We start from the raw sequence: 21440 nt of genomic DNA on the forward strand, positions 1-21440 counted from the left end.
CTGGCTCGGCTTCACGCTGTTGAATCCAAAGCTTTCAGAATCATTGGAATCTCCCGCGATGAAGCTATCTCTGAGGGCCTTTCACTCACTCACCGCAGGCAGGTAGGTGGTCTTTCTGTCTTCTACCGACTCCTCTCCGGCCTTGCTCCCCCAGCTCTCTGTGCTCTGTCCCCCAAATATTCCTACAGGCCGCACAAGATCTGCCAGCCACCCTCTGATGGTTAAACTGCCGAAATCTCGGCTCTCTGCTCACCTTCACTCTTTCATTCCTCTTTTCTCCCGCCTCTGGAACAAACTCCCACACTCACTTCAATCACACTCCTCCCTCCAGGTCTTCAAAACAGCTGTTCACCACCATCTCTTATCTTCCCCCATCCAAAACCTTGATCTTTTCTACCCCCACTAATTCACCCCAGATCCACCTTGTTTGAAATTCCAACTTCTTTCCTGGAAGTCTTGGCAGTGTCCATATGTTTTATACCTCTCCCACCCCCCCCCCCCTTCCCATGCCTCCCCCCCAAAGCCCTCTCCCTCCCACAGTTCTCTCGATGTCTCCATGTCTCTAGGTCCCTGCGCTCAAATGTTGTGTTTGTGTCCTTCCCCCTCTCTCCCCATCTTGTCTACCGCTCCCGATGTTATTTGTTTTGTGTGTCTGTTTGTCTTTCTGTGTGATTAATGTTCGCTCTTTCACGAGCCTCGATCTTGTATACAAAAAAAAAAAAAAAAAAAAAAAAAAAATAGATAAAAGGGATTTTCCAGCAAGTCAGATAGATCATTAATGAAGATCAGGAATAGGACTAGGCCCAGAACACACTGTCTTGGGGCATTCCAGCCTTGATGAGGAGAGGAGATGAAAGGAGTTCTTTGAGTACCATACATTGGCTACAAGGGTAAACAAAGTCAGAAAGCCATTTGTGTAGTTGACATTGGATGCTGTAGGTAGAGAGTTTGGAGAGTAAAGCAGAATACCAGACTGTATCGGAAGCATGAGATATGTCCAGAGAGACGGCCCTGATCTCATATCTGACTGAGCACCTCCATCCATTGTTTGGTGAGTAGAAGCAGCATGTCCAAGGTGGAATGACCTGGTCTGAAACCGAATTTGTGATCTGAGATGAGGTTGTTAGAGAAAAGGAAGGATTTCATATCAACTGTGATGATGGATTCCATGACCTTGCTGATTGGAAGTAAGCTAATAGGTCTGTAGTTAAAGGGATAAGTTTTGCACTTTTTTATGTAATCCAGTGATGTTTGCTGACTTCCAAGAAGATGGAAGATGACCTGTAGTAAATGGCAGGGTGAAAAGGACAGAGGGAGGATGTGCAAGAGCAGTAGAGCAGATTTTAGGACAAGTGAGCTGATGCCATCTACCTTCTCAGATGAAAAGGATACAAAGTCCAGGAGCAGTTGAGTATGATTGGGCAGGGTGGGTACAGAAAGTGAGAGGTTCAGGACACAAGTTTTGGAAGCAAACACAGAATTGAGGCATTTGGCTTTCTAATGAGCGGAGTCAGTTGTGGTGCCATTTGAAGCGAGAGAAGGGAAGCATACACTAGAAACAGACTTAACAAGCCACCACCAGGTTTTATAGGACGGAGACAAGTTTGAAAGTTAATTCTTCGGGTTGGACAGATGTTTTTATGGCTCTCCTGAGAGTGGACACACACTTGTTGCGGGCTTTTCGGAATGCATTGAGGTTGCCTTCGGTCGGATTTGCCTTCCCATAAGATAAGGCAAGTTGAGCAGGTTAATGTTATGTGCAGTAGATTTAGGAGACCAATCCTGAAGAGAGATGGCTGCTTGTAGTCCCTGCCAATCTGCCTGCATGAACTGCCAGACTCTCCAGCATTGAAGCAGAATAGCCAGAATACACATTTTATCGATAGAGGCCAGAATACACATCAGAATAGCCAGATAGAGCATGACTCTCGGGGGCGGATCCAGGATTTTTTTGACGGGGGGGGGGGGGGGGGGATCCAGGATTTTTGGGACGGGGGGGGGTGCATGAAACCATAGCGCTGGGGGGGGGGGATAAAAGGGGGGGCCTGGGGGTCTTCCCCCAGGAAATTAAAAAAAAATTGATCGTCAGAAACGGCATTTCGTGCGTTCTTGGAAGTTTCTGCAGTTCCTTGTGTTCTTCCCTGGTCCAACAGTTCAGCAGATTCGCACTGCCTGCACCCTCATCCTGGATCGAAGGGGGGGGGGAGGGTTGCGCACCCCCTGCACCCCCCCCCCTCTGGATCCACCACTGACTCTCACAAGCATATGATCCGAAGAACCGATTGGAGCAGAGGAAGGGCAGGAGACATTTCTAGGGAAGTTCGTCTTCAAGTCCAGGAGGGGGATCTGCTATTGGTAGAAATCCGGGTTGGAAAGTTCACTGATTAAATCTATCCCATGGAGTCGCACAAGTCCTTTGCTGAAGTGCCATGGTTGGTGACAGAGGCACCAACACCCAGCTATGTTGCATGTTGACAACTTAAATCGCCATATACAGTATGAGGAAGAGAGAGTTGGGATGGGTGGTTAAATGTTGGTCCATGTTGTTGGAGAGAGCAATGTAGATCGAGTCGTCACTGTTTGGAGGACAGTACAACACACAGACAAACAGTAGGTGGGAGCGGAGGGGAAGTTGTGGCCAAAGGTACTACTTGAAGTTGGGAGGTGTAAAAGCAGTTCAAGGAGTGTGAGAAATAGAGTTCTTGATGTACAGTGTGACTCCGCTGCCACGTCGGAGTTTAGCTCGATCAATCCGGTGGAGACAATAGCCAGGGTGATTCATGGACATCCTGTGGGAGGAAGGATTCTGTTCAACAACTGGTGTCTGTCAGGAGCAGCCTGGATTGAGAGATTGAGAGATTGATGCCAGGTTGGAGCAGTGGCCTCGGATGTTTAAAGCCCACACTGTTTAGGGACAGGGGAGGGGAGGCATTGGGAGGGTGTGGGATAGGTGCGAGGCTTGCAGGGTGATGGATGGTGGGGAGAGGGAGGTGCTGGATTTAGTTGGTGGAAGATGGGATATGTAGCATGATGGGGGGTGGGAAATGGTAGGAGACAGGATGAGGGGGAAGGTTGGAGAGAATGGGGTGAGCAGCGAAGCAGAGAGGGGGGACATGTTTGCAAAATAAGCCTTGTGAAGATGAAGATGAAGAAGAGGAAGAATATATCTTGACAAGGAAGAAGAATATGTGGCGTGCTGATGCCAGAGGGGTAGGAAAATGAGCGCATATCTCTACCAGGCCGAACAGTATACGTTTTATTATGCCACTGATAGGCCGGATCTGCATCCGGACTATTTGTCCTTTTCACACACTAAAATCTTATCGGCTTGTTCTGAACACCTGCCAAACTCATCCACCAAAATATTTCATAATCGGTCCCCAACTTTTTTAAATATCAAGCTATATATTGTTTTTGACCCATCTCCAGCCTGGTGTTGGCTTAGCGGTTAGGGTGCCAGCTTGGGATCCTAGGATCCTGGGTTCGAATCCCGGTCGATCACTGAATTAACGCCGGGGGGTTGACTCAGCCTGTCATCCTTCCGAGGTCGGCAAATTGAGTACCAGCTTGCTGGGATGAATGATCCCGGTGTGTACCCCGGTTTAGAATAGGTACACCGTGACTAAGGGTTGGCCTGCGCATCGTAAGAGGCGACTAAGGGTTGGCGTCAGGAAGGGCATCCGGCCATAAAAACATTGCCTCAAACAGGGAACCATGATTGTCATGGGGCCCGCAAGGCAAACCTTCACTCTCGTGGGGAAAATGGCCTTAAAACGATCATTCATTCATTTCATATTCTCAATGGTGAGGAATCACTTCAGAAATCCTTGGATCCGGATCTGGATGTTCACCAACATCTAATCAATTTGCCTTTGTCACACACCTAACCTGTCCACCAAGTTCTGTCCGAATTCATCCATAACTTTTTGAAATATCCTGCTCACAGACTAATAAACAAACAGACAAGGGTGAAAACATCATCTCCATCCACCCTCAGTGGCAGTTGTTTGAAAAGTTGCATATCATTTTGAATCACCCTGTATTTATTGTAACCTGGAAAGGGGTTGGGTGAGGGCAGGGGGGGAGCCATAGCTAGAGTGTGTTAAGTATTACATGGAACATGTGGTTTGAGTAGGTTATGTTGCCATGTATCAGGGGCCTGCCAGAGTAAGTCGTTTTGCTACACGTGATGCTGAGGAGGTTAGATTGCCATGTATCAGGTATGTATTTCATGCACTGTATAGTCAGGGTAAGATTGTATGCGTAGACACCTATTGTTAGTGGGTGAGGACAGGTGAACACTTCTGGCCATGGGGAGGTGCAGTGGGAGCATTTCACTTTTCAGGACACCAATACGAACTGTCTGGCCAGTGTGTGCAAGCAATGACGGTGAGATGTGCTGTGGAGCCCCAGAAAAGGGGATAGATCTTTTTTGTATTGGGGCCGGCCCAAAGGCCAGAGAGGGCCCTGGGGGTGGCACCTCCCACAAGACTGCTGTGAAGAAGTGGTGGAAAAGTACAGAGAGTTTGTGGAGGGTGGGCCACAGGACCTGGCGTGCAAAAGCTTTGGGAGGAAGCTGTGTGGAAAAGTACACAGATCCCATGAGGGCTGTGTCTGGACATGTACGTGCAAAGTAGTGTTGGGACCTTGAACAAAGAACATTGCTCTCTGTTTTGCTTGTCTTCATCTGTGGCTCTTTGTCCTGAAGCTCTTAGGGGATGGACAGGGCGACCGCGCATTCTCCCTTCACCCAGTACCTCACTTAGTTGGTATATTTTTGTTCCTTGGGATGTTCTGGGTGAGGAAAAATATGTTAACACAAAATATCTTGGGTTGGAATTTTACTTTAAACACCTTGTTGATAGGTAACCATGATCACGTGAAGCGATTTTCGGTACTCTGAAATTTGGGGAGTGTGTTTCCTTATCAGGCTCCTGTCACAATTTGAATATGCTGTTTGTTGAATGTTGTATATCATTTGAAAGGTTATTCAATTGCCTGTTCAATGGTGTATCAAATGTGCATTTCTGATTTATATTCATCCGAACAAAGTCATGCGCTCTATAAACCCAGTAGATCGTACAATTTTCTCCGGATTTTTTGCATACAAACCTCGAGGGAGAGAAGCAACTTCCGAACAAGCCACCGACAGTCTCCAAGAGCATAACATGAGTGCAACGTTACCTCTGGCGGAAAAGCCGCCATTTTTTTTTTGCCTAACATTTTTCCTTTTGTTCCTTCTGGATGTCCAGATAAAAGGTTCTACTGCATATAGTACTTTTTATTTTTTAAGGTAATTGTTTCAAATGTGAAAATATCCTTAAACTTAAACTTGAAAGCAAATGGACATTATTCCGATAACAAATCAAACACTGGATGGTATTCATGCAATACTTACCCTGCACAGTCAACTTGTTGTGAGCCAACTCTTCTGTTTTTGAACATTTTTTTTCTTTGATCCAATATGGCTGCAAGACCACGTGAGCGATGACATCATAAGTTTATATTCTCTAATATAATTGTTGCATCGATCACGCTCAATACATTTCAAACTGATCAGAGTAAGCGTTGTCCCTGTGGAATTATGACGTCATAATTATGGCACCCATGACGTCATCATTAACAACACCTATTCCCCATATGGAGTTCTTTACAATGAGCCATGTTTCAATTTTTTCCATGCAGCGGTTTTGGAGATATAGAGGTGCAACATTTTTTGTTTTTTTCCAAGATGTCACCTGCACCACGTGACGTATGATGACATAATTATCATTAAACAATTATACAGGTGGAGGCCCTCCTATGGTGAAAATTTAGTGTCAATCGGACCAACGGTTGCCGAGAAAATAAATTTTTAAAATGCAGGCACACGTACGCAGATAAATGCTTAACCCCACTTTTCGCTTCGCGAGCGCAGGGTAATAACCCAGTCATATTCTAACAGCATCTTTCCACCTCATTTCGACTACGTCTTTAATAGGTTGCAGTCTAAGATTCCAAATCCTGATCAGTTTTTAAAATGAGCTGAGTTGGAATTGAGAGATTTCTTCACACCCTCCACCCTGCCCTCCAATCCCCCCCCCCCCCCAAATCTGCCAATTTCCCACCATTAGCCCCCTGCTGCTTCTTTTACCCATCCCTACCCTCACCCCACACTTTTTTCATTTCCTGGATCTGTGCCTAGCTGGTAAGCGATCCCATCCGAATTATTTTCTATCTCTAGCAAGGCATATCAAAGAAATTGTCATTCCTTCCGCATAATTATCGAAACAAAGAATTACATTTTCTTTCCTGCTGCCAGTGGTTAATTTATTTCAAATGAGATTCTCTGATAAAAAAAAAAAGATTTGTTCAGCAGAAATGATGAATGTTTTTGCAAAGCATGTACAAAACGAGAGCCGTTTTCAGCAATGTTCAAATGTGCGAATCTGTTTTCTTGTCGGGGGTTTAAAAGTGATTATTTGGAGGCCTCTTTTGGTGTTACTTTATTGAGAAAAAGTTTGGCAGAGGAAATGCCTGTTTTGTCAGAGATTAATCTCTGGCTCTTTGTAATAATTTCTTTGCTGCACTGTTAATTGTTATTTTGTTTTTCTTCCCCTGGTTATGGCATGTAATGTTAATGCTGTATATAACACTACTCATACAGAAAATGGAGTTTCACATTTTTACATTCTTTGGCTCCTCTCTCGATATTGTTAACTTTTTTTTTTAAATCTTCTATCTCCGTGTAGATCCGTCTGGTTGTGGAAGAAGGCTTAAATCAACTCCCGTACAGTGGATGTAATGTAACAACCCCTACAGGTGTGTATGTGCGTATATCTGTGTTTGCATTTCATGATGATAATTTTTTTATCAATGCAAATATTACATTTTGGACCACATGGGGTAAGTGTTTCGATAGGCAGAATATTTTTTTTCTTGTATACAAAGTCGAGGCTCTTGGAAGAGATGGGGGAAGAATGAGAGCAAGGTGAAGGTGAAGAACACACAAGTGGTGAACAAGCTGGGTATAAGCTCAAACACAGTGACAATACGGCTCAAAGAAGAGGAGGAGAAGACCAGGGATTAAACAGCAATGGAACAAAAAAACCCAAAAGGATGGTGTAGGGAGAGGAGAGAAAGCACAATAACCTGGGAATGAAGGTGTGGGCTTTGGAAAGGTTCATCAGAGTAGCAGGATCTGATCCAGGAATTACAAGACAGAGGGTAGGGGGCAGTGGGGGGGGGGGGGGGGGGCGGGAGAGGGACATAGGACATAGTGCCGTGTGGGGTGAGGAGAGGTAAGGAGAGGGGTCTTTGCCCCCCTCCCCCTGCCCCCAGGAAATTTTGAAATGTTGATCAACAGAAACGCCATTTCCTGCATTCTTGGAAGTATCTGCAGTTCCTTGGATTATTCCCTGGCCCAGCAGATTCGCAATGACTAATGGCCAAAGGGGCTAACTGGTGAGCTAACATGCCCCGCCGTTCCTTCGTTAAACACGAACGGCTGCACTGCCGTCACAACCTGCGACAAAATACGGTAACGGGCCAATTGGGAAACACAGATTTACAGCATTCTTAAAAAGATGAACAGGCAATTGGGAAATACACATTTAATGAGCTGTTACGAGATTAACACACCTCTTATCACAGGTGTATCCTGTAAATGCACAAATAATTGACTCACACATGAAGACAAAGTTGAATGGGGCACACCACTCTGTATCTGCCACTGAACTTTATCCAATATCATAAGTGTATAATTTATCAATGAAAATCCAAAGAATACAAGGGGTGCGCACCTCTTGCATCACCCCCCCTTGGATCCTCATATGGGCAGAAATGATCATGTGTATGAATCGGGGATAACCTGAGGATCATGTGAACAGCCATCTTGAAGACCTAAAGGATGAATGAGATTGAGCAGTTTGAGGAAGTTGGTTCCACAGGTGAGAGACAAGAGAGGAACAAATGAGTGGAGTTGAGCAGTGAGCCCTGAATTTGGGAATTTCACTATAAGTGGATTACTGATAGACTGTGCCATTCAGAAACCTGAGGGGTGGGTAGGGGAGGTACACAACATGGAATGTGCAGAGGGTGCAAGACCAGAAAGAAAACGGAGACCACTAACCTGTCTGTGATGTGGGAGTAACAGGCCCAGAGATGCAGATTCATTGTGGGAGATTATATTAATTTTTGAGGGTGATTTGCCTCTATGACTTCAAGAAGTGTAAGGTGTAAGGCAGGAGCACCAGCCCAAAGGGGAGAGCATTACTCCATTGAACTGTGGATGAAGGCCTTGAAAGTTTTTATAAGTTTGGATTTTCCAAGGAAAGACTTCCCATTATTTATTTACACTTTCTCATACTACTTCAATAACTACCAGCGGTGAGTCAGGCTCAGTATTTGAATGTCCAATTCCTATGGATGTTTCAACGTAGCCATTGTTTTAACCGACCTAATGATTGGTGGGTTTATATGAACGGGTATTGTGGGTGGAATGTGGGGAGTTACAATTTAAGGGGACGTGCTGGTGACAGTTGTAGAGATTTTGAGGGAGAGTGGGGAAGCTGGGAGAGTTGGGATAAACTTGCGTTGTGAGAGAGTTTTGGAAATACAATTAAGGCAGAGAAAGAAAGTTGGTAGAATGCTGATATGAGATATTGGAGATCTGACATGTGGATGATTTGAAACAGAACAGTTGCAGTTGTTGGTGTTTCGTAAGCAGCCTGTGGTTGCTGGTTGGATCACTTTCTGGAAGCAGGGCTGTGCCGCCGATGCAGTGACACTGCTACGAGGAAGCTGGTACTCATTTTGCCGACCTCGAAAGGATGACAGGCTGAGTCAACCTACATGGTGTTATTTCAACAGCACAACAGGGACTCAAACTCAAGACCCTAAGATCTTAAGCCAGTCACCTTAACCGTAAAGCCAACATCAGCCTTAGCAGTTGCAGTAAGAGGGTTGCCTCCAGATTTTGGGGTTGGTTTATATAACAATGGCGAAGTGCAGTAATGCATTCACTCCTTCACCTGGTTTGGAGAGTGGTGGTGTGTTTATTCGGCAACATTTCCCTCTCTTCAGAGTCTGCTATTTGACTGCGTCATTGGCCCTCTGCTTACGTTGTGAATGCCCAAAACCCACTGCCAACACAACCAAGGAATTTACCTGTGGAAAGAAAGTGGAAGGTTTTAGACTGGCCAAGTCAATCTCCTGATTTAAATTCAATGGAGGATGCATTTCACTTGCTGAAGAGGAGACTAAAGTCAGAAACCTCCCAAAACAAACAACAACTGAAAATGGCGGCAGTAAAGACTTGGCAAAGCATCTTAAAGGAAGATACCAAGAGTTTGGTGATGTCGATGGGTCACAGGGTCAATGGAGTTATTGCATGCAAGGGATGTACACCCAAATACGAACTATTGTACTACTTTAACTTACTTTAAGTTGATCTGTTCCAATACTTATGCTTACCTAAAATGGGGGAACGCAACATAAAAAGTGTTATTGTTCTACAATGGTAACACATACATAGAAATATCAAGAAATATAAACTGACTTTCTGTACTCTTGCCTCATATTCATCTTTGTATCTCAAATCCAATTTTCTTGAGTGTATAGCAATAATAACAAATTTGACCACTGTTCCAATACTTATGGAGTGCACTGTATGCCAATAATATATATATTTAAATGAAGGTGGTATTAATTGTGTGCTTCTGTGATGTAATTGACTCCCAAACATTGGGATCCCAAACAGCCAACATTAATAAGATTATTGCACAGATCTATGCTCACATTATTAAGATTGTTGCAACTGCTACCTGAACATAGTCATGTGAAAAAGTAAGTACACCCCATGTAAAGTTTTGACTTTTTCAACATATTTCAACATACAGATATTTGATCTTCATTTCAACAATATTGATAGATAAAGGTGATATAATATAACAAATATCATGAAACATTTACAAGACTAAAGTTTGCCAATGAACACCTCAGCAAAGACCAGCACTTCTGGAACAATGTGCTCTGGACAGATGAGTCAAAGGTAGAGCTATTTGGCCACAGTACCAGAAGACATGTTTGGCGAAAACCAAAGACAGCATTTGACCACAAGAACCTGATACCAACTGTAAAGCATGGTGGTGGAAATATTACGGTTTGGGGCAGCTTTGCTGCATCAGGGCCTGGGCAGCTCACCATCATAGAATCCACTATGAATTCTTCATTGTACCAGAGGGTGCTTGAGGATAATGTGAGGCCATCTGTCAGAGAGTTGAAGCTCAACCGAAGGTGGACCTTGCAACATGACAATGACTCTAAACATACCAGTAAATCCACCAAGGAATGGCTGAAAAGAAAGAAATGGAGGGTTCTGGAATGGCCAAGTCAAAGCCCGGATCTAAATCCCATCGAGATGTTGTGGGGGGATTTGAAACGAGCTGTGCATGCAAGAAACCCCTCAAACATCGCACAGCTGAAAGAATTCTGCATGGAGGAGTGGGCAAAAATTTCTCCCAGTCGATGTCAGAGACTGGTAGACAGTTATAAGAAACGCCTACTTGAGGTTGTTTCTACCAAAGGGGACAATACCATCGATTAGAGCCAAGGGTGTACTTACTTTTTTCACATGCGAAATTTGCATTTATGTTTGTTTAAATTATACAATGGACTACAAAATGTAAATGTTTCATGATATTTGTTATATTATATCACCTTTATCTATCAATATTGTTGAAATGAAGATCAAATAGCTGTATGTTGAAATATGTTGAAAAAGTCAAAACTTTACATGGTATACTGTACTTACTTTTTCACGTGACTGTATGTAACATACATTTTGGGTGGAGTCTCAGCAAGATGAGATAAAGAGCAAACGATGTGATTTTGCAGGTTATACCAGCCAGCGTGATGCGAGGGCTGTACATGTGGCATATTTGCTGAAATGGTGAAGGCATTAGTTTGGTTTCTTTCCTCCGGATGTGTCTAACATGCTTTCTCATGTCTTACCGGCTTTCCTTTAGGACACAAGTATGAAGGTATTAAGTTTGAGAAAGGAAACTGTGGTGTGAGCATCATGAGGAGTGGTAAGTTGGAGTTTTCTTGTCCTCACTGTTAATCACTATTAATAATCTGTTAAGTTGTATCCAAGGTGAGATATGGTGAGTGAGTGGTGGTGTAGAGTAAGAGGGATGCAAGGGATGGCGGGGTGCACAGTAGGAAAGACGGACCTGCACTGTTGTTTTTGTTTTCAGGCGGTTAAATCCCCTTTTACTGTTCAACATGATTGGGTTTCAAAGGCACATGTGCTGCATTAGATGTTGAAAAGCATTTGTAGCTTTATTAGCCTGCACAAGTGAAGCAAAAGGTGGTGTTACGCAATTAGTTCATGTGCATCCATCCATCTGTCTGTCAGTAAACGTCAGTTTATGACCGAGGAACAACTTATTTGAATTGAATGTTATATATTTGAACATGAATTGGAAAACAAACCTGCCATTTACAGTGCTTTGGCCCTGAATTTTCCCGATCGCACATGCTATGAGAAGAGTGAGATAACTTCTTTTATTTTGTCTGCCTGACTGGCAGTCACATAAAGCTTAAAATCCTTCCAAACAGGAAACGTACTGTTTTTAAGGTCGTCATGAAGGACGCAAACAACAGGCACGAAGAACTAATGTGACGTGTTAGATACGGTGTAATAGACGCTGCGTAAACCAGCGGTAAAACCCGGAAGTAATTTATTTACACGACTTTTACAATCTTTATTTTATTTAAATTGAATTATATACTTGAACTCTGGAGAACACAAATCGCCTTCTTACCACTTCTAATAACCTCAAGTTTAGCAGTGTTAAATAAGGTGGTGTATAATTAAGGGCGACTGATGTACAATACTGCTTGAGTAGCGCTAAATTTCCAGATTTTTTTTTTTGATGATTGTTAATATTTTAGAAGTTGCGGAAGGCGAGACGACGAGGCCATTTGGTAGGGTTCAAAGCTTGTTTATTCAAACAGGAATCTCCAGCACACTCTAAACTCGAACGGAAGTGGTAAAGCTTTTATAAAACCAAAACCCTCTTCGGAGGGCGTGGCTCCCACAACCGCGCGTGCGTCACGTCCAACAAACCAAAAGCCCGTGCATGTGGATTAGACCAAACATAAGGTAACCCGTCACATGCGGATAAGTTAACCGCGACATGCGAATAAGGTAACCGCTACATGCGCCCCCCCCCAGAATTCACTCCACGGGCGTGTACGTAGTTCGCAGGCACGCTCGGCAGTGCCGAGAAGGCTCGAGCAGTGCTCGGCCTCGGTACGCGCGAAAAAACGCAGCCGTGGGGTTGAGCCGACGGAGAGGCTGGTCAAGTCCTCGGGGGAGGCTGCCGAGGTTCCTCGCGGGCCTCCCGAGGTTGCAGTTCGCGGGTGCAGTGCCGAGAAGGCTCGAGAGTGCTCGGCCTCGGTGCACGCCAACAGCGGCTGAGCCAACCGAGGGGCTGGTCAAGGCCTCGGGGGAGGCTGCCGAGGTTCCTCGCGGGCCTCCCGAGGATGCAGAGTCGGAGAAGTAGTGGCGCGAGTTGCAGCTTTCTACACGCGAGCTGTAGTTGTAGAGTGTAGTTGCGCAAAGGTGACGAGCAGCCGTGCGCGCGAAGGTAACGAAGCAGCCGTGCCACCAACGTCAGTGCGCACGCAAGAGATGAGCAGCAGCGCACGTGAAGGTAACGAAGCAGCCGTGCCGCCAACGTCAGTGCACGCGCAAGAGATGAGCAGCAGTGCCACCCACACCTCGTAACTGCGTCCCTTCGGAGGGTCCTGGAGCAGGCTCGCCCCTCCGGTCGTAGAGGAGGAGCCGAGCGCGGTGTGCGAACCACATGGCCGCTCGTCGTTGCCAACTCCGACAGTTCGATCGAAACTGCCGTGTTCGTTTGCAGCCCCCGAATCCGTTCGGGGGCAGCCGGGGTCACCAGTTTAGATGTCGCCATGCTTGTTGGAAGCCCCCGAAAACGTTCGCAAAACTCCGGCAGTTCGATAGAAACTGCGTTTGCCATGTTCGTTTGCAGCCCCCGAATCCGTTCGGGAGCAGCCGGGGTCACCAGTGTAGGAGTTGCGGATGACGAGACGACGAGGCCATTTGGTAGGGTTCAAAGCTTGTTTATTCAAACAGGAATCTCCAGCACACTCTAAACTCGAACGGAAGTGGTAAAGCTTTTATAAAACCAAAACCCTCTTCGGAGGGCGTGGCTCCCACAACCGCGCGTGCGTCACGTCCAACAAACCAAAAGCCCGTGCACGTGGATTAGACCAAACATAAGGTAACCCGTCACATGCGGATAAGTTAACCGCGACATGCGAATAAGGTAACCGCTACAATATCATAATTTTATTAAAATTGAAGTACCGTATATACAGTACATAAACACACTGTGGGGTATCGTGTTTATGAATTCCCTAGCTTTTGTAGAAGTTATTCTTGTATGGATTAGTAAAATTCGGATTTCTGACTCGAGATTCATTTCATCTTAAACCGCTCTGCCCCCATGATGGAACATATAATTGTACCCTTTGTATTTAATATGAGGCGACCTTGCAGGTTAAGACAGAACAGGAAGATTTTAATGGTGTAATATTACCCATTATTCTCACTTCTGGGAAGCCATTACTGATCGCAAGTGTTGAACAAAGAAACATTGCTGATCTATTTCTCAAAGGACAAGTGTCCGTGTGTCACTTTTAATGATAAATGTTCCTGCTGTCGAAAAATAATAAAAATGGTACCGTTGGAGAGCTAATGATCGATTTACTTGCAACAAATTGTCTGTTTAATCTCAAAGTTTCTTCCTTTAAAATCCTGTCTTTCTGCGATGAAGATTGATCGAAGCAGGAAGAAGCAGGATGTCGAGCTTCAATATAGCGGTTCCTGCTGTCATAGAGCAATCAAAATGGTACCGTTGGAAAGCTAATAATCAATTTACTTGTTTGGAAAGCTAATAATCGATTTACTTGGAACAAACATTATTGCTCGTTTCATCATGAAGATGCTTCTCTCAAAAGCCCTCTTTCTGTTATTGAAGAAGATGAAGCATGAATGGAAGCCTAATGCAGCTGTTCATATGGTAATGTTTATTACTCTACGACAACAGGAACCCTTTAGAAGGACATGGAAGGGGCACAGCAACAACAACCACAGCCACCATGATGGCAACAACAATGGCATGTTATAAATATCCATTTACGTGTATCATTTCATTTTGCATCCTCATTGACACACAGATAGACATGCAATGTTTGTGAAGTACAACATGCTGTGTTTTTATTAAAACCATCAGCGAAGTGACAGGTTTTCACACCTAGTATGGAGTAAAAGCAAAACAAAGAATTGCTTATGAAGATGACAAACTGTCTGATGAACTTTCCAAATATACAGGTAAAATGTGCAGACACACTAATTGATCCTTATTAACCGCAGAAGTGAGAGTGGTCATCGGATATCACCACATGAGCAGAGGAGGCTGGCATTGCACAACCATTAATTGTATGGACTAGCAACGGTACCCGCCCTATGGGCGGGGCTTCAATTGGGAGGCCCAAATGAAAAGGCAAAATATCAGAAATTGAAGGTTTAAAATTTTTTTAAACGATTCATGTAAACATCTGTTAAATCATATCACACGCAAATCATCAAAATCTAAACAATATCTTTAAAATTTCAGTAAAAGCCACATCACTGTTCATATCGGTAAATATTATTCCATCATGTTTCAAATCGTGATCAATACACTATGATCGTGATGATCGTGATCTGAACGATAATCGTGTTCACAATCACTATGTCGTATGTACTCCCGATACGTGTACCAAATTCCCGATACGTGTAACTACCAAATCAACAGTTAAAAGGATTTTGAGCCGATAGCTGTTACGGCCTTGGCAAGATCGATGGAGACAGCGATCTGTTAGCGATCGATGGAGACATGTTGCTTTCCCGGGTGCCGCACAAACGGCTGCACCGATCGCGCGGCACCCGGGAAAGCAACATCGTCACAATGAGAACAATGAATGTTATGCGTGAGTCTAAACCTGAGAATGCTGGAGACTAAAGCTGAAATTGGGGAAACTAAATAGCCTATTTTACTCCTGGAGATCCCAGGATTATCCACCCAAAATATCTTTGCGATCGGTTCAGCAGTTTTTACGGTACCTTCGAACAGACAGACAGACAGAAGGATGGACAATTGGTGAATTACAGTAAGATATCGATCATTTGGGAAAATGCATGGGAAGACATGGATGGCATTGAAAGGTGTGGCTGAGGACAGGATATTGGTTGTAGCCACATGATTGGCCTGTGTCAAATGTAAGCAAGGGGCAAGTCAACTGGTTTTTATTTTTTAAATGAAGTTTCACGTTTATATTTCGTGACATGGCGAATCAAACTAATATTTTCGGTAGTGTAAGTAAAAAAAAAAAAAACTTCAATAATAACAACGTTCAATGCTAAAGAAAAACTTCTTGCAGACACAACTGTTGTGAATATGGATGTGAATATTTTACCTAAAATATAAGGAAGGTAGTGGATTTCGAAATGTCATGGACGGATTGAGACGAAATTTGGTGGAGAGGTTGGGTATGTGACGAGGACGAAATGATTCGAATTTTGGTGAAGATCTGAATATGGATTCGGATACGAGAATTTTTTAAAGCGATTCATTACCATCGAGTGATCGGTCGAAAACTGATATACTGTATAGCATGATATCTCAAAAAGTTATGGACGGATTCCGACGAAATTTCGTGGTGAAGTTGGGTGTGTGACAAGGACGAATTGTTTAGATTTTGGTGAAGATTCGAATCCAGGTATGAGAATTTTTTAATTATCTCGAGTGATTCTTCACCATTGAGTGATAGGGCAGAAAACGATATAAAGCATGATATTCAAAAAGTTGTGGACGAATTAAGGCAAAACTAGGTGGATGAGTTGGTTCAGTGACACGAACAAGCGTTTTGATTTTGGTTCAGGTCTGGATCCAGATCTCGCCTATCGTTAGATACAAAACATACACTGTTCCCCCTGTCGGAGGTATGCGCTTCACGGAGTGCTGTTCTGGTATAGGATGTTTAGCCAGATTCTAATTTAAAATGCCGCCGAGCCCATCGTTTTCTCCAACGACTCTTCTGTTTTTGTAGACGATGGAAAAGCTCGTGGAAAAGCTAGAACACAAAACGGTTCAGGATATAACAGAACAGTACAAAGAGAGTTGGGAGGGGGGAATGCACAAACACCAGGGTTGAAGGACAAAATCGAGGGAGACTTGTCCTTCATCACCGGTTTGTGACTACCGGCTGGAATTGATGTTTAATCTGATTTTTAACAGTGTAACACTGCACCACAATTGACTGTTGTTATTTTATAAAGCCGGTTAAGCCCTATTCGACAGATACTTGTTTCCTTTTGTTTCGTATTCATGTAGCTAAATCCCGCAGACCTGCGACTCTCATAACTGTTCATACTTTATTTTTATTTTTATGGATATCGCCTCAGACAAGGCATACAGCCACTCTAGGTAAGGTGCTAAGAGAAACTTGGAAAAATAAAAGGATAAAGCAAAACAAAATAAAAATAAATAAAAAATAACAAGAAAACATCCAAGCAACCCTCTTCTGATGAAACTGCCAAATTCAAAGCTCTCTGCTCACCTTCACTCCTTAATTCCTCTTTTCTCCCGCCTCTGGAACAAACTCCCACACTCCCTTCAATCCCACTCCTCCCTCCAGGTCTTTAAAACAGCTGTTCACCACCATCTCTTATCTTCCCCCATCCAAAACCTTGATCTTTCCTACGCCCGTTAATTTCACTGCAGATCCACTTTTTTTAAATTCCGACTTCTTTCCTGGAAGTCCTAGCATTGTCCATGTGTTTTATACCTTTCCCACCCCCCCCCCCACCCCCCGCCTTCCCATGCCTCCCCCCCCAAGCCTTCTCTCTCCCACAGATCTCCCGATGTCCCTGTTCTCCACTGTTGTACTTGTGTGCTTCCCTCTCTCCCCATCATTATATGTTTTTACATGTGTTCTTTTTTTTTGTGATTAATGTTAGATCTTACACGAGCCTCCATCTTGTATACCAAAAAAAAAAAAAAAGACACCGGAAGTAGCAGAGGTCAGGTAAAATGCGATTAAACCTCAAAGATTTGGAAGTATGAATTGACATTCTTCTTAAGGCAGAGTAAATCGTAGGATAATGGGAAGCATGTTACAGGTAGTAAATTCCAGAGCGAGACAGCACGAGGGATAAAACTATCTGCATAGCCTTTCGTTCTGCACTTTGGATCAGCTATAGTGTATGGGTGTGCGGAGATGGCAAACCCGGTCTTACCTCCAAACACTCATATGGGAGGAACCAAGTTAGAAAGTCCAACAGAACATTTACCATGAAAATATCTGTAGAACAAACTAAGAGTGGCAATCGACCCATGCTGAGAGAGTGGTTGACGAGTTGAACACATCTCCACACCAACCAGGTTGACAATGCGTTTCTGGAGCCTATCAAGTAAAGATAAGTGGCAAGCTGGTGCTCCAGCCCAAATGTGGCAACAGTACTCCATGAGAGGACATGTAGTTGCCTTATACAGGTACAAAATGGCCTCAGGAGATAAATACCTCTGCGCTCGATAAAGACAACCAACTCGCTTGGAAGAACTCTTAGCAATACCAGAAATGTACTTATCCCAACGGAGGTTCGAAGACATGTCCAGACCAAGAAGCCGAAGCTCCGATGATTCTGTTAGGGTTGAAGATCCCATGTGCACAGAAGAGAAAGACCTGTTTCTACAACGAGATATGGACAACAGTTTAGTTTCCTTGCATTGAAGGTTACCAGTCTGTCATGCCCTTACTTCAACACATTCTCCAAACAATTGTCCAGAGAAACTCCGACCTCATTACGAGTGGCGTTGAGTGAATCAGCAGACGTACAGTAGAGTGAGGAATCATCAGCATACCTGGCTGGCTGGGACAGAACATTATCAGGAAGATCATTGATATAAACAAGGAACAATGTGGGACCAAGGACAGAACCCTGTGGAACACCAGAATTGATGGAGCAAGTAGGAAAGGTTTGACCCTCAAGTACCACCTTCATCTTGCGATTTGTAAGGAAAGCTGAAATGATTGAATGCATCACTCCAGATACACCATATGACTGAAGCTTGTGGAGCAGACCCCTGTGCCAAACTTTACCAAAGGCTTTTGAAATATCCAAAGCAACTAATCGATCTTCACCCTTGAGCTCCAATGTCCTGTTGATATAGTCCGTAATTAAGGATAGCAGATCACCAGTAGAGCGAGAATAGCGAAAGCCATACTGGCAGTCAGTAAGAAGTTCATTGTCTTACAGTTGGCTGAGAAGTTGTTCATTGATGAAGCATTCAAATACCTTACTTATTACAGGAAGCAGGTTAATAGGGCGATAGTTACTTGGTTCAGAATGCTCAGCGGCACCCTTGAAAACAGGACAACAGAAGCCACTTTCCATGATGAAGGAAACACAGAAGCAGACAAACACATACGACATATATAGTGGCGCTTGCATATGGCATATACATGTGATATCACTGTGAATCATTCTGTATGAAGAAAATGATTGGGACTGAGAGATGGCGATGACGCATGGATAATGTGGGTGGAAGAAGGGAGTGTGCATGAAGTCGTTGTGTCACTAACGTTAGGTTGGCACTGCTACAAATGCGTGGCTGGTAATCTGTCATTCTCCCACCAGTGTCTGGCATGCCATCTGTTTGATGGGAAAACATGCACACTTCTCTGAGGAATGTGTAGTGTTTTGCCACACTCGCAGCCAACACCTGCCTGTTGCATAACTTTCAGGAAAATTGGTCGACTTGTAAGTGTTAAGAACCACACACAGTTTGGAGTGCAAATTTCAAGTTGAGGTGTGTGTGTGCGTGTGTGTATTTTTACAAGCATAAAGTACAAAAATTCCCAGGATGCATTTGGCTCTCATTTGATCGTGAAAATTACAGGTTGGTCTTTGAAAGAATATCACAGAAGTGACATGGTTTGATTAACCATTGAATTCTATGTTTGCCCCTCCCTCACACACCCGCAACACCCCTCCCCCCAAACACACACTGACATCATTCGCCTGGTATTGAACCAGCAGGCTATGAATGTGCCTTTGTGGACCCCTCGGGTGCATTTTAAAATGGCACAAACCTAAACTCGCCAAAAACCTCAATGAGTCTCATCAGCCCAGTGTAGCAATTTTAGCTGCAATATATATATATATATATATATATATATATATATATATTGTTGCGGATATGAGGACTGTATATTTTTTTGATTGTGTGAATTATTATTATTGTTTATTCTGCGCCTCCTGCCTCCGGAGCTGTGTAAAGGTCAAAGGGCATCCCATAATTAGTCCATAAAGCATCCACACCACAGCCAATCATAGAATACCCCTGTTCAATAGTTATATCTTATTATGTGTTTTAGGGTAAGGCTGTGTCTCCCATTAATTGAAATACTCCATTGCACCAGTGAAAGAGATAGATTCCCTTCATTCCCACTCCCAACACTTCCATTCCCCCCTTTTCGTCAATTGCAATTCGCATTGCCAACTGCATGTTGGGCGGTTTTCCCTTCATCCGCCATTGACCACGAGGCAGGGTTGGGGAAGAAAGGCGGGTCCCCACCTCGTCATAGAGGGGAGGAGTGAGTCAGCCCCACTCAACCAACCACGAACAAGGGGTTGGACTTGGAGAGGGTGTGGAGAGAAACATCGAGGAGGTTCGCGAAGGTTGAGGGGCGGGGCCTATATAACCCGCAGGCAGGGCGTGTCCAAGGCAGATGAGCTTTGACGGGATGAGCTACGACAAGAGCGGAGTGTGTGGGTTTTTTTGGTCAGAGCTGGGTTGGTCGTCAGTGGTGGTCAGTGTTTGCGGAGAGTGGAGGGGTTGCGTTGAGTTGTCGGTGGTGAGGAAGAGTTGGACTAAGCAAGAGAGAAAGAGTCCTGGAGTTAGTAAGAGAGAGAACCCGTCACGCGAGAGAACCCGTCATGCCAGACCCCCCACCAGCAGCGTTGGCTTGGCTCCACCAAGCAGCTCCGACCCGCTACCCCGCGCACACGACAGGATCGGTGGCATCGGCGGCCGTCGAGGTCCAGCCCGACGTCCCGTGCGGGATCAAACTCCAGCCAGCTCCGGGCCTTCCTCCAGCCACCCACCTCCTGTCATTCCTGCCTGCAATTTCCATCCATTTGCGTACGTGAGTTTGTTTTGTTTGTGCTGTCCTGGGTAGTAACAATAAGTCTGTATAAGCTAAAGATTGCACTGTGTCACCTGCGTCTCATGTCCCTGTAAATAAACGTGACTGCTTGCTTCCTACTTATATGTGTAAATAATAAATCCAATTACTCTTCTGTCCGTCTTCTCGTCTTATTCCTTTTCCTCTTTGCATTCGGTCGTTTTAGAGTTTTCCAGATTGGGCAGCTGCGGTGCGATACGGCCAAAGTTTGGGTGGAATCGGGTTCTAGTCGGGGAATAACTGTTCGGTCGCGGTCATACCAACCGCTCGGTCAAAATAACATCTTGTCCGCGACCCGCAACAATATATATATATATATATATATATATATATATATATATATATTAGCTGATATATATATATATATATATATATATATATATATATATATATATATATTAGCTGATATATATATATATATATATATATATATATATATACACAAAGAATTAAGTTAAGCACCCCCCCCCCCGTTTTTTTACAACCTCGCACATTACAAGTTTGTTGTCGTCAAAACAGTGTAATATACCCATGATATTGCTATATTTTCTGGAGAAGTGATATTATGGTCACATAAAAACATAACAATCATGCCGTTTTCAATATTTTATTCTGAATAATTTAAGGTGAAATTTTTTGGGAATTTTAGGCATATTTTCACCTCAATTTAAGTATGGAGCTATAGGTCCATCACGGACAGTGTGGATGACGTTTATGTTTTCTAACGTACAGTCATTGTTCTGAGAAGACCTCTAGCGATCTTTGCGTCAATAACGTGTGTAGGACCCACGTGATCGGATCACTGACTCAACCAATCACTTTTTTTCACTTTGATCACTCAATTTCATCAATGGATAATTGCTAATGTCATACCAATCATTATTTGATCTCACATACCTTAGAATATATGCCAATGTATACATATACACAAAGAATATATATTAGGGGGTGCTTACCTTAATTCGTTGTGTAGGGGTGCTTAACTTAATTCTTTGTGTATATATATATATATATATATATATATATATATATATATATATATATATATATATATATATATATTTTAGCTGATATATATATATATATATATATATATATATATATATATATATATATATATATATATATATTAG

The 21440-nt window shown here is 43.7% G+C and overlaps 1 protein-coding gene across 1 annotated transcript in view; it reads left to right on the top strand.

Annotated features, from left to right (window-relative positions):
- Positions 1 to 21440, top strand: part of UPRT (uracil phosphoribosyltransferase homolog) — an 84255-nt gene that overhangs the window by 16641 nt on the left and 46174 nt on the right. Inside the window, exons 3-4 of the mRNA XM_078767457.1 lie at positions 6732 to 6801; positions 11007 to 11069. Of these exons, the coding sequence (XP_078623583.1) occupies positions 6732 to 6801; positions 11007 to 11069 (133 nt within the window). The remainder of the gene's footprint in view (positions 1 to 6731; positions 6802 to 11006; positions 11070 to 21440) is intronic.

Source organism: Myxine glutinosa, chromosome 13, assembly GCF_964187855.1.
Source record: "Myxine glutinosa chromosome 13, kmMyxGlut1.1, whole genome shotgun sequence".
NCBI lineage: Eukaryota > Metazoa > Chordata > Myxini > Myxiniformes > Myxinidae > Myxine > Myxine glutinosa.